Source organism: Salmo salar, chromosome ssa20 (genome assembly GCF_905237065.1).
Source record: "Salmo salar chromosome ssa20, Ssal_v3.1, whole genome shotgun sequence".
Classification (NCBI taxonomy): Eukaryota; Metazoa; Chordata; class Actinopteri; order Salmoniformes; family Salmonidae; genus Salmo; species Salmo salar.
The window spans coordinates 6,732,855-6,746,857 of NC_059461.1; the positions used below are offsets into that span (position 1 = coordinate 6,732,855).

The following is a 14,003-nucleotide window of genomic DNA, read 5'->3' on the forward strand; positions in this document are numbered from 1 at the left end:
TGGGCAAGATCATTTTAGAGGCCCCCCCTCTTCAAATCAAATCACATTTTTTTATTGTCACATGGGCAATTTTTTAAAAATTTAACTGTTATTTGACTAGGCAAGTCAGTTAAGAACAAATTCTTATTTACAATGACGGCCTACCAAAAGGCAAAAGGCCTCCTGCGGGGACGGGGGCTGGGATTAAAAATATACTTTTTAATAAAATATAGGACAAAACACACATCACGACAAGAAAGACAACACAACGCTACATAAAGAGAGACCTAAGACAACAACGTAGCATGGCAGCAACACATGACAACACAGCATGGTAGCAACACAACATGACAACAACATGGTAGAAACACAACATGGTAGCAGCACAAAACATGGTACAAACATTATTGGGCACAGACAACAGCACAAAGGACATGAAGGTAGAAACAACAATACATCACGCAAAGCAGCCACAACTGTCAGTAAGATTGTCCATGATTGAGTCTTTGAATGAAGAGATTGAGATAAAACTGTCCAGTTTGAGTGTTCGTTGCAGCTCGTTCCAGTCGCTAGCTGCAGCGAACTGAAAAGAGGAACGACCCAGGGATGTCTGTGCTATGGGAACCTTTAACAGTGTGACTGGCAGAATGGTGTTGTATGTGGAGGATGAGGGCTGCAGTAGATATCTCAGATAGGGGGGAGTGAGGCCTAAGAGGGTTTATAAATAAGCATCAACCAGTGGGTCTTGCGACAGGTATAAAGAGTTGGTCAGTTTACAACAGGTGTACTGTAGACCTTACAGTGAAATGCTTACTTACAAGCCCTTAACCAACAATGCAGTTTTAAGAAAAATAAGTGTTAAGTAAAAAATAGATAAGTATAAAAAACAAAAGTAATAAATAATTACTGAGCAGCAGTAAAATAACAATAGCGAGGTTATATACAGAAGGTACCGGTACAGACTCAATGTGCAGGGGCACCGATTAGTTGAGGTAATTGAGGTAATATGTACATATAGGTAGAATTAAAGTAATTATGAATAGATAATAAACAGAGAGTAGCAGCAGCTTAAAAGGTGCTTCTACAAAGTATTGAGTAAAGTGTCTGAACATTTGTAAATGTGATATCTTTTTTTGTTGCTAAAATTTATGAAAACCTGTTTTTGCTTTGTCATTAATGGGGTATTGTGTGTAGATTGATGAGGGAAAAAACTATTTAATCCATTTTAGAATAAGGCTGTAATGTAACAAAATGTGGAAAAAGTCAAGGGGTATAAATACTTTCCGAAGTAAAATAACAATAGCTAGGCTATATACAGAGGGTACTGGTACAGAGTCAATGTACAGGTGCACCGGTTAGTCGAGGTAATTGAGGTAATATGTAAATGTAGGTAGAGTTAAAGTGACTATGCATTGATAATAAACAGAGTAGCAGCAGCCTAATAGAGGGCGGGGATGCAAATAGTCTGGGTAGCCACTTGATTAGCTGTTCAGGAGTCTTATGGCTTGGGGGTAGAAGCTGTTAAGAAGCTTTTTGGACCTAGACTTGGCGCTCGGTACCGCTTGCCATGCGGTAGCAGAGAGAACAGTCTATGACTAGTCTTGCTGGAGTCTGACAATTTCTAGGGCCTTCCTCTGACACCGCCTGGTATAGAGGTCCTGGATGGCAGGAAGTTTGGCCCCAGTGATGTACTGGGCCGTATGCACTACCCTCTGTAGTACCTTGTGGTCGGAGGCCGAGCAGTTACCATACCAGGCAGTGATGCAACCAGTCAGGATGCTCACGATGGTGCTGCTGTCAAACTTTGGAAGATCTGAGGACACATGCCCAATTTTTTCAGTCTCCTGAAGGGGAATAGGCTTTGTCGTGCCCTCTTCACGATTGTCTTTGGACCATGATAGTTTGTGGGGGATGTGGACACCAAGGAACTTGAAGCTCTCAACCTGCTCCACTACAGCCCCGTCGATGAGAATGGGGGCCTGCTCGGTCCTCTTTTTCCTGTAGTCCACAATCATCTCCATTGTCTTGATCACGCTGAGGGAGAGGTTGTTGTCCTGGCACCACACGGCCAGGTCTCTGACCTCCTCCCTATAGGCTGTCTCATCGTTGTCTGCGATCAGGCCTACTACTGTTGTGTCTTCGGCAAACTTAATGATGGTGTTGTAGTCGTGCCTGGCCATGCAGTCATGAGTGAACAGGGAGTACAGGAGGGGACTGAGCACGCACCCCTGAGGGGCCCCCGTGTTGAAGACCAGCGTGGCAGATGTGTTGTCACCTACCCTTACCACCTGGAGGCGACCCGTCTGGAAGTTCAGGATCCAGTTGCAGAGGGAGGTGTTTAGTCCCAGGGTCTTAGCGGCGAAGAGAACAAAATGCAGTTTCAAAGCTAATTTCCTGCATTTCCACACATTTTGCCATGGGGCTGAGAGAAGATTTTGCCGCATTAAAGCCAATTTCCTGCAATTCTACACATTTTGCAATGGCCATGTTCACATGCTATCTGAGTCACTCAAACATTATGACTAAATCAATGGGTGCCCCCTGGAGTTCAGGCCCCTCGGCATGTGCCCTGCATGCTCAGTCGGTAATCCGGCAATGGAAAGATTGAATGTACTCCTGTCATATTGGACTTCACTGCACAGAATGTCCTATACTGTAGGTAGGCTTAGTTGTTACTTGTCGACGAAAGCCGACTCCAAAACCTCTCTCCTAAAGTGGACAAGTCCACAGGTCTCATTCGAGTTGGAGCCAACCTCCGGAGGGCTGAGACTCTCGAACCAGACTGATTGTCTTACCAAGCAGGGAGGATGAGGATGGACAGTTGGCAATTGTTAGAGGATGGAAATAAAATATAGTGCCATATTTTGAGCGCTTTTGTCAAATTGCCCCTAACCTAACAGTCCCCCTCATCCTATCACCAACCACCATCCCCTGTCCAATCCCCTTCTATCAGAGGTGGGACTTTGGCTCCACCAACAGGTCAAATACTTGCACCTGTCCCCAATCAGTGTGGTTGACCAAATCCTTTGTTTGCATGTCACCTTTTATCTTTTTGTTGTTGTTGTTGTTGTTGTTGTGAACAATTGTTTTTAATGGATCACAAGAGCAACACAATCATAAAAAATTTGTACAATTTCATTTTTGAACAAACACACCCTCCCACCCTACCCATCCCAAACATACCCCTGGCGGCCCCACCCCATCCTCATCCTCGGACCACTCATAATGTAAAAACAAAAAATATATTACTTTTTTTGTTTGTTGTTAAAATTAAATTCAAATAGACAACACACAGTATATTTGAATACATGATACACAGAAAATACATTTGCCAATACAACACCATCAAGAAAACATTTTAATTCACCTTTTTGTTTTTTGATGTGTTTACGTCAAAGTTGTTCTTATTTCTTGATTTATATTATCATTTGAGAATATGTACTGTTATTATTTGATCTATTTCAGTGGAGGCTAGTGGGACGAGCTATAGGAGGATGGGCTCATTGTATTGGCTGGAATGGAATTAATGGAACGTTAACAAACACATAAAATATATGGAAACCACATGTTTCAGCCATTACAATGAGCCCATCCTCCTATAGCTCCTCCCACCAGCCTCCTCTGATATATTTGTTTTCCTTATGCATTTGTTTTACTCATGCTTGAATCCACTGCCAAAGTTTCTTCCCTGTAGTATTCCTTTGTTATATTGAAATTCCTGAGAATACTTATTTGCATTTGTTTTACCTTACATGAAATTACCACCATGTATGTTCTTTTCTTGTTTCCTAGTTAACTATCCCATCCTTAAATCATCCTAACCTTATCATCCCATAATATCCCTTCTACAATGATAAACCGGGCAACAGGCCTTTTAAAATGCATCCATCTCTGTGTTTTAATGGACACACCACCATGATAGCTCCACCTCGAACCAGCAACATCAAGATACAGTCCTTTATTCAATCACTACTCTAACCAGTTTTTACACTACTGTTGCTGAGGTTAGTTTTGCTACATTGCGTGAAGATTTGCGCTGAATGAGTCGAATGTCACCTTTCTGCAAAATGGTGCACACCGTTCTTTAGAGTTCCTGCCCAATTGCAGATGCATGTCAAATCTTATAACGACTGGATAGGTATTTAACATAGCAGCTAACCACATCATATGATATAACAATCTGATGCTCGACTGCCTAGTCAATGATGTAGCACACAACTGTTGGTTGATGCAATGCAACGCCTGCAATGTAGTCGGGCTGCTGAACGTGGCGCTGCAGAAAATTCATGTCTATGGCATAGCCGTAGGTTGACGATATGGGTATTATACCTTTTCAACAAAACCTCCTATCATCAACCTATGGTATCGGACTCCAATAAATACCCCTTTTTCTCCCAAATTGGTAGTTACAGTTTTGTCCCATCACTGCAACTTCCATATGTACTCAGGAGAGACATGTGTTCTCTGGAACTAGACCCAGCCAAGCAGCACTGTTTCTTGACAAACTGCTCACTTTACCCAGAAGCCAGCTGCATCAATGTGTCAGAGGTAACACCATACAACTGGCAAGCACCCAGCCAGCCATAAGAGTGTGATGGGACAAGAACAACCCTGCCAGCCAAACCCACCCCTAACCCAGACAATGCTGGGACAATTGTGCACCACCTCATAGGTCTCCCAGTCATGGCCAGCTGTAACACAACCTGGGATCGAACCCAGGTCTATAGTGACACCTCAAGCACTGCAATGCAGTGCCTTAGACCGCTGCACCAATCGGGAGGCCCTATAAATCAGATTTTTAAGATGAATAAAGACTTTCTAAAGTGCCAAATAATCAGCATTTTGACATATCCCTCCAGTTTTTCCGACTTCTAGGTAGATTTTAAACCACTTAACCAAAAAAAATTTCCCCAAGCTTTCACTATAATTGTAAAGCCCTAGTTAGTTACTTTGTTGCTTTGACATTTCTGAAGATTATTTGTTTCACATGATTAGTGATTAATTTAGGTTTGTCGCTCATTTTAAAGTCAACCCTGTTATGTGAACTGAACTCTCATTTTAATATGGTGGAAAAAAATCATAATTCGTTTTTTTCAAACGAAACATTGAACGTTAATAGGTCCTGTGTGGCTCAGTTGGTAGAGCATGGTGTTTGCAACACCAGGGTTGTGAGTTCGATTCCCACGGGGGACCAGTATGGAAAAAAATGTATGAAATGTATGCATTCACTACTGTAAGTCGCTCTGGATAAGAGCGTCTGCTAAATTACAAAAATGTAATAAGTAGTCAAATCATGCTGTGAAAGCAGGTGAGCTGGTTCTACTCTCTTTGGCCATTTTCGTGTGTTTTGTGGTGGAAAACTGAGCAGGTCGGGATTAACATGTCAAACCTGATACGCATAGATAGATAGGCTAGACATGTTTTAACAATTCCACATTTTTTTGTGAAGCTTGCATTCAAATAGTCCATTATGTTGAAGAAGCGTCCATTCCACCTGTCAGAAGGGGAGTTATGGCTGATTAAGATGAAAACTTCAACCCTGTTACTTTAATTTGCACTTACTATAGTAATTGTTCTTAATTTGAAACCTCTTGAGATGGGAAGAAATGCTTTTTTATGAATTTGACCCGTATAGCCTATATATAATCATGTTTAATGAGAATGTAACATAAAATACTCCAATACTATGACGTTCGTATGCCGTTTATTCGCAGGACTTTTATTTTGCATATCACAGAGATCAGGGCATGTTTGTAGGCAGCTGTTGGTTGGCTTTTCTGGCTTCACACAGACGAAACTCTACATGGAAAAAAGTTGGCCTCATTTCCGCTGTCAAAATTGCTGTGGTCGAGTGCATGTTTTCAGGTTTCACCAGTGCTTGACTTGGGCAGGAGGACACTGGAGCTCAGTACCGGCACCTAAAATGTTCTACTGCTTGAGCTCCTGTCCCTCTTACAGAATATTAGCTCAAAAGTATTGTGGCTCTCCTGCACCTTAATATAAACAGTGCTGGCACCCAAAATGAGTACCAGCACCCAGGGGCACAACTTTCACTGGGGACGTGAGATCTGAAATTCTGAAATTGCATTTTTGTCTGCCCCCCTCATTGGAATGTGATACAAAACGAGATAGGGGTTCTTTAGGACCATGCAGACACCTCCGAGCGTCGGGTAGGCTGTTTGAAGTGTTTATCTGACTGGACAAAAAAAAATATATATATATATACAAAAAGATGGCCCTCTCACTTCTAAAACCAAAGTTGCGCCCCTGCCAGCACTTATTTCAGACAAAGTCAAGCACTGGGTTTCACCCCCAGTAGAAGATTAGGCTAGCTTATGCATTAAACATAAATGTAATTATTTAAATTAGCTAATAAAACAAGTTCATTTCGTATTGATATGTTGGGGAAACAGAACAAGTGAAATGTACAAGAATAAAGTAACAAAAATTATTCATTGCTGTATGGTAAGTTATTTGAATGATTATTTAGACTATCATGTTAGACTTAAAGTTTAGTGTTAAAAAAAAACATATTACGTCCTTATAACACTAATAAATAAAAACACGAATTGTCTGTAGATTTGGTCATACAATTTATAATATTCACCCATTCCATACAGCTTTCATAGCCCAATTTGAGTAGTCACCTAGACATTTCTTTGGAGCGACATATGGTGGAGTGAAATGTTTTGATTTCCTGATGTTGATTCAAGCCGTGCATTTATGTTTCATAACTCACATTAATTTAAAGAATAAAGGGCTAGGGTCCTTCAATTTCCACCTGACTGACGTGCCAAAAGTAAACTGCCTGTTGCTCAGGCCCTGAAGCCAGGATATGCATATAATTGGTATCATTGGAAAGAAGACACTTTGCAGTTTGTAGAAATGTTAACATAATGTAGGAGACTATAACACAATTTATATGGTAGGAGAAAATCCAAAGAAAAACCAACCAGATATTCTTTTTGAGAGCCCATGCTCTTACAATGGGACATTCTGAAATCTAGCTCTCAGGATGCAATTCCTATGGCTTCCACTGGGTTTCAGCACTCAATGTTCAAGGTTTCAGGCTTGTTTCTTCCAAAATGAGGAAGAAAAATACATTTTACCACAGGGATCCAGACTTGGAAATTCGTGCAGTCGCACGCGAGGAAGAGGACCTGTTAATATCGTTTTCCTATTGAACATACTTCTTTCTGTATGAATTATTATAGTTTAATTACATTTTAGGGTATCTGAGGATTAAATAGAAACATATTTTGACTTGTTGAAACAAAGTTTAGGGGAAGATTTTTGCATTCCTATCTTGGCATGTTGAACGAGTGGATTACTCACATCGATTGCGCCAACTAAACAGAGTTTTTGGGATATCAAGAAGGATTTTATATAACAAAACGACACTACATGTTATAGCTGGGACCCTTTGGACAAATCAGAGGAAGATTTTCAAAAATAAAGTGAATATTTAATCGTTATTTGTGAATTCATGAAAAATGTGCTGGTGGAAAAATATTTTGATGCGGGGCGCCATCCTCACACAATTGCATGGCATGCTTTTGCTGTAAAGCCTATGGTAAATCGGACAGTGCAGTTAGATTAACAAGAATTTAAGCTTTTAACCAATATAAGACCCTTGAATGTTCCTAAATGTTTAATATCCATAATTGTTATGATTATTTACAGTGGGGGAAAAAAGTATTTGATCCCCTGCTGATTTTGTATGTTTGCCCACTGACAAAGAAATGATCAGTCTATCATTTTAATGGTAGGTTTATTTGAACAGTGAGAGACAGAATAACAACCAAAAAATCCAGAAAAACGCATGTCAAAAATGTTATAAATTGATTTGCATTTTAATGAGGGAAATAAGCATTTGACCCCCTCTCAATCAGAAAGATTTCTGGCTCCCAGGTGTCTTTTATACAGGTAACGAGCTGAGATTAGGAGCACACTCTTAAAGGGAGTGCTCCTAATCTCAGTTTGTTACCTGTAAAAAAAACACCTGTCCACAGAAGCAATCAATCAATCAGATTCCAAACTCTCCACCATGGCCAAGACCAAAGAGCTCTTCAAGGATGTCAGGGACAAGATTGTAGACCTACACACGGCTGTAATGGGCTACAAGACCATCACCAAGCAGCTTGGTGAGAAGGTGACAACATTTGGTGCGATTATTCGCTGATGGAAGAAACACAAAATAACTGTCAATATCCCTCGGCCTGGGGCTCCATGCAAGATCTCACCTCGTGGAGTTGCAATGATCATGAGAACGGTGAGGAATCAGCCCAGAACCACATGGGAGGATCTTGTCAATGATCTCAAGGCAGCTGGGATCATAGTCACCAAGAAAACAATTGGTAACACACTACGCCGTGAAGGACTGAAATCCTGCAGCGCCCGCAAGGTCCCCCTGCTCAAGAATACATATACATGCCCGTCTGAAGTTTGACAATGAACATCTGAATGACTCAGAGGACAGCTGGGGAAAGTGTTGTGGTCAGATGAGACCAAAATGGAGCTCTTTGGCATCAACTCAACTCGCCGTGTTTGGAGGAGAACCCCATCTCCACCGTCAAACATGGAGGTGGAAACATTATGCTTTGGGGGTGTTTTTCTGCTAAGGGGACAGGACAACTTCACCGCATCAAAGGGACGATGGGCGGGGCCATGTACCGTCAAATCTTAGGTGAGAACATCCTTCCCTCAGCCAGGTTCATTGAAAATGGGTCGTGGATGGGTATTCCAGCATGACAATTACCCAAAACACACGGCCAAGGCAACAAAGGAGTGGCTCAAGAAGAAGCACATTAAGGTCCTGGAGTGGCCTAGCCCGTCTCCAGACCTTAATCCCATAAAAAATCTGCAGAGGGAGCTGAAGGTTCGAGTTGCCAAACGTCAGCCTCGAAACCTTAATGCCTTGGGGAAGATCTGCAAAGAGGAGTGGGACAAAATCCCTCCTGAGATGTGTGCAAACCTGGTGGCCAACTACAAGAAACGTCTGACCTCTGTGATTGCCAACAAGGGTTTTGCCACCAAGTACTAAGTCATGTTTTGCAGAGGGGTAAAAATACTTATTTCCCTCGTTAAAATGCAAATCATTTTATAACATTTTTGACATGCGTTTTTCTGGATATTTTTGTTTATTCTGTCTCTCACTGTTCAAATAAACCTACCATTAAAATTATAGACTGATCATTTCTTTGTAAGTGGGCAAACGTACAAAATCAGCAGGGGATCAAATACTTTCTTCCCCCACTGTATTTGAATTGTGCGCCCTCCAGTTTCACCGGAAGTTGTCCCGCTAGCAGGGGACCAGTACATAAAAAAAAATGTATGAAATGCATTCACTACTGTAAGTCGCTCTGGATAAAAGCGTCTGCTAAATGACTAAAATGTCAAATGTAAAATGTAAAAATGGGACACCTAGCCTTATTCACAAACATTCTACAGACATGCCAATGCCAACACAGATAAACTGGCTTCAGTTTACCCTCAAAAAGGTATTCCAGCCAATAGAGAATCTGTCCAACATAAATGTATTCATTCAAACATTGAAATCGAGGATAAACAATTGGATAAAATAAGGGGTTTTAATTTTTTTTAAGTGACTTATAGGTTCTTCTGTATCTCCTGCTCATATCATTATAACAAGTTATTTAATTCATTCAGGGTGACCCACTGAAGCCAGTTGCATTATTCTCTCTAGACACGATCACTTCAATCAAATGTTGAATATGTAGAGTGCCTTCCGAAAGTATTCATACCCGTTGACTTGTTCCACATTTTGGAATTAAAAATGGATTACATAGCTTTTTTTCACCCATCTACACACAATACCCCATAATGATAAAGTGAAAACATGTTTTTAGAAATGTTAGCAAATTTATTGAAAATTAAATACCGATATTTCTCATTTACGTAAGTATTAACAATACGAGTCAACACAGCCATTTTGAAGTGTTTCCATAGATTTTCAAGCTGATTTGAGTCAGAACTGTAACTAGGCCACTCACGAACATTCAATGTCATCTTGGTAAGCAACTCCATTGTAGATTTGGCCTTTTGTTTTAGGTTATTGTCCTGCTGAAAGGTGAATTAGTCTCCCAGTGTCTATTGGAAAGCAGACAACATTTTGCCTATGCTTATAGCTGTATTCCGATACTTTTTATCCCAAAAAAACCTCCCTAGTTCTTGCCAATGACAAGCATATCCATAACATGATGCAGTCACCACCATACTTGAAAATATGATGAGTGATACTGAGTGATGTATTGTATTGGATTTGCCCCAAACATAACCCTTTGTATTCAGGACAAAAAGTGCATTTCTTTGCTCCATTTTTTGCAGTACGTACCTAAGTGCCTGGTTGCAAACAGGATTTTGGAATATATGTATTCTGTACAGGCTTCCTTCTTTTCACTCTGTTGGGTAGTTTTGTGGAGTAACTACAATGTTGTTGATCCATCCTCAGTTCTCATATCACAACCATCAAACTATTTAACTGTTTTAAAATAACGATTGTCTTCATTGTGAAATCCCTGAGCAGTTTTCTTCCTCTCCAGCAACTAAGTTAGGAAGGATGCCTGTATCTTTGTAGTGACTGGGTGTAATTAATAACTTCCCCATGCTCAAAGGAACATTCAGCATCTGCTTATTTTTTTTACACATATACCAATCGGTGCCCTTCTTTGCGAGTCATTGAAAAACCTCCCTGGTCTTTGTGGTTGAATCTGTGCTTGAAATGTAATACTCGATTGAGGGACCTTACAGATATTTGCAATGTCTCATCTGATAATTTGACATACTCCAAAAAGGGATATGTAACTACGTATATAATCAGTAAGTACAAAAATGATCTCCTAGTGTCAGAGAAATTGATGTAATAATAATATAATAATGAGTAAATTACAACTGATCATCTTTCACCCAGCAACAGTGAGGGTTAGTCATAATCACATCTGTATCACCACCTCCAGCCTCACATTCCATCCTTCTCTAGAAGAAATCAATAAAAGAGTATAGTTTAGCCAGGTCACAGTTCTTTTTGTTGTTCCTTGTCCTACATGACAAGTAACACACCAGTGTTGTCTGAAGCTACCAGGTTAGGATGGTGTGACCGGGAAAGAAAAAACGCAAAAACATCTGGTTTTTCCATTATCGGTAATCATATTTGTATTTTTTTTAAAGGTACTAATGATAATACTATGCGTTAAATCTGGCTAAATGTCACAAATTAACAAAATTGCACTGAGATGTGGCTTTGGCAAAAACAAAAGGCAGAGACGAAGGCAGAGGGTACTCTGTCATTAATAGACGGAAACCAATATTGTGTGTCGAATCGTCAATGACAGGTTTGGGAGGAAAATCATAAGGCACAGGTTAAAGAGAAAGAACAATTTCCAAAATATGTAATCCATAGCATGAGCATAATCATTGTGGTTTAAAGAAATAATGAAACCGTGTTCATTCTTCAATGGTCCCCGTTTCAAGACTTCTGGTAAAACATCATAAAATGCATATTTTCAACAATGTACAGTACTAGTCAAAAGTTTGGACACACCTACTAATTCCAGAGTTTTTCTTAATTTTTTAAAACTATTTTGGACATTGTAGAATAATAGTGAAGACATCAAAACGATGAAAACTACATAGTAACCAAAAAAATGTGAAACAAATCACGCAGTCTCCTCTGAACAGTTGATGTTGAGATGTGTCTCTTACTTGAACTCTGTGAAGCATTTATTTGGGCTGCAATCTGAGGTGCAGTTAACTCTAATGAACTTATCCTCTGCAGCAGAGGTAACCCTGGGTCTTCCTTTCCTGTGGCAGTCCTCATGAGAGACAGTTTCATCCTAGTGCTTGATGGTTTTTGCGACTGCACATGAAGAAACTTTCAAAGTGCTTGAAATTTTTCAGATTGACTGACCTTCATGTCTTAAAGTAATGACGGACTGTCGTTTCTCTTTGCTTATTTGAGCTGTTCTTGCCATAATACGTACTTAGTCTTTTACCAAATTGGGCTAAATTCTCTATACCACCCTTACCATGTCACAACACAACTGATTGGCTCAAACGCAATAAGAAGGAAAGAAATTCCACAAATGAACTTTTAACAAGGCACACCTGTTAATTGAAATGCATTCCAGGTGACTACCTCATGAAGCTGGTTGAGAGAATGCCAACAGTGTGCAAAGCTGTCATCAAGGCAAAGGGTGGCTACTTTGAAGAATCTCAAATATAAATTATATTTTGTAGAAAATAGTGAAATAAAGAAAAACCCTTGAATGAGTAAGCGTGTCCAAACTTTTGACTGGTACTGTACGTACCGATATACTGATTTCTATCATCTGTCAGATATACTCAATTCAGTAACATTCAGGGGTCATCCTTTGTGTATAGAAAAATGGTAGAAATGTCACGTTCTGACCAGTATAAGGGGTTATTGTTTATTGTAGTTTGGTCAGGACGTGGCAGGGGGTATTTGTTTTATGTGGTTCGGGGTTTAATGGTATATGTATTTATGTACGAGGGGTGTTTGATTTATGTGTTCCGGGGTTTTGGGGTAATGTTCTTGTTTTGTATTTCTATGTTTTTCTATGTTGTGTATTTCTTTGTTGGCCTGGTATGGCTCTCAGTCAGGAACAGCTGTACATCGTTGTTGCTGATTGAGAGTCATACTTAGGTAGCCCTGTTTTCACCTGTCCCTTTGTGGGAAGTTGTTGTTGAACTGCTGTGTGTTATTCTGCAACACTGTTCGTTCGATCGTGTTCTTGTTTTGTTTGTTACGTGTTCAATAAAAGTCATTATGAGCACTCAACCCGCTGCGCCTTGGTCCACTACGTACGACGACCATTACAAGAAAACAACAATGATATAAAACGTGATAAAAGAGTTGATTCTATTGTAGTTTAAGATTTAAAAATACCAAATAACTAGAAATGTGTAAATACAAAGCTTTTCCTTGAAATACCATACTCTCATATAAAATTAAGTTACAGTAAAGTCATATGACAACATCATATTACCGATGGCCCATGACAGCTAAAACTACCAGGAAAGTGCTGCTTTTAGCAAACCAGCCAGCTTCCCAGACTGCCCCAAGACAGTGTTTGGAATTACAAGGACACACTCTCTGACATTAAAATCAAGGGATTTTGCGGTGAAACAATTGTGCGAGGTGACAAGTACCCTTTCTACTGTTGGGCTGTGAGGTGGGAGGGAGGTGCGCCTAACTAGCTCTGAAGCCACTTCACCCTCAGTTCAGTAACCTATTTTCTGTACCAGTCGTGAAATTTGGAGAAGCAAAACTCAGGAGAGAGACGCAAAACTCAGGAGAGAGACGCACCCCTACTGCGCGGAGGCACAGGCGGAGGCCTGACCACATCGCCCCCTCCGTTCCCATTTCTGTTCCCCTCCCACGGCACACCAGAGGGGGGACCCTCTGCGCACCCATTGACCTGAGCAGAGGTGCCTGAAAGGAGTTGCACCTCCTCCTGAAGGCTGAGGGTATGAGTCTCCCCCTGTGCGACAGCTGAACCTGTAACCTGGGAAGAGGGCACCAGGGGAGCACTGGATGATGTTCCTGATTTGGAGCGTGCCACCGCCACAACCTTCCTGGAGGACTTGGGCCTGCCCTGCAGCCCTCCAGGCCCATCCTGGATCTCCTCCAGCTCCCGCACCACCAGGCGCATGTAACCGAAGCTGGCTCGTGACACAGCCTTCATCCAAGATTCCATGGCTGCCTGGTTCTCCGCCGCCATCTTGTAGACACACACCTTGGCGCAGGTGAAGGCGAGCTCTTCAGCTGACTTGCAGAGCATCACGGTGCAGCCCTCCAACACGATGACGCTGATGGGTTCCTGGCTCTCACACTCCTCAAAGTAGAACAGCATGTTGCCCTTCAAGATGAACCATTGCCTGTGGTAGGCTGTGTTCCACTCCCCCTTCTTGAACAGAAAGCCCATCATGTCTGGCGGCGAGACGCAGGTGGCATAGTGAGCCACGCTACATTCGTTCAGCTTCAT

General features: G+C 41.1%; 1 protein-coding gene across 1 annotated transcript; it reads right to left on the bottom strand.

Moving 5' to 3' along the window:
- Nucleotides 1–13,307: 13,307 nt before the first annotated feature.
- Nucleotides 13,308–14,003, bottom strand: LOC106580243 (sesquipedalian-1-like). Its single transcript, XM_014161062.1, has one exon. It carries the CDS (start codon nucleotides 14,001–14,003, stop codon nucleotides 13,308–13,310), a length of 696 nt encoding a protein of 231 aa, XP_014016537.1.

Excerpts from the sequence above, each read along its gene's own strand:
- LOC106580243 (XM_014161062.1), bottom strand. The coding sequence starts at position 14,003 with ATGAAGCTGAACGAATGTAGCGTGGCTCACTATGCCACCTGCGTCTCG.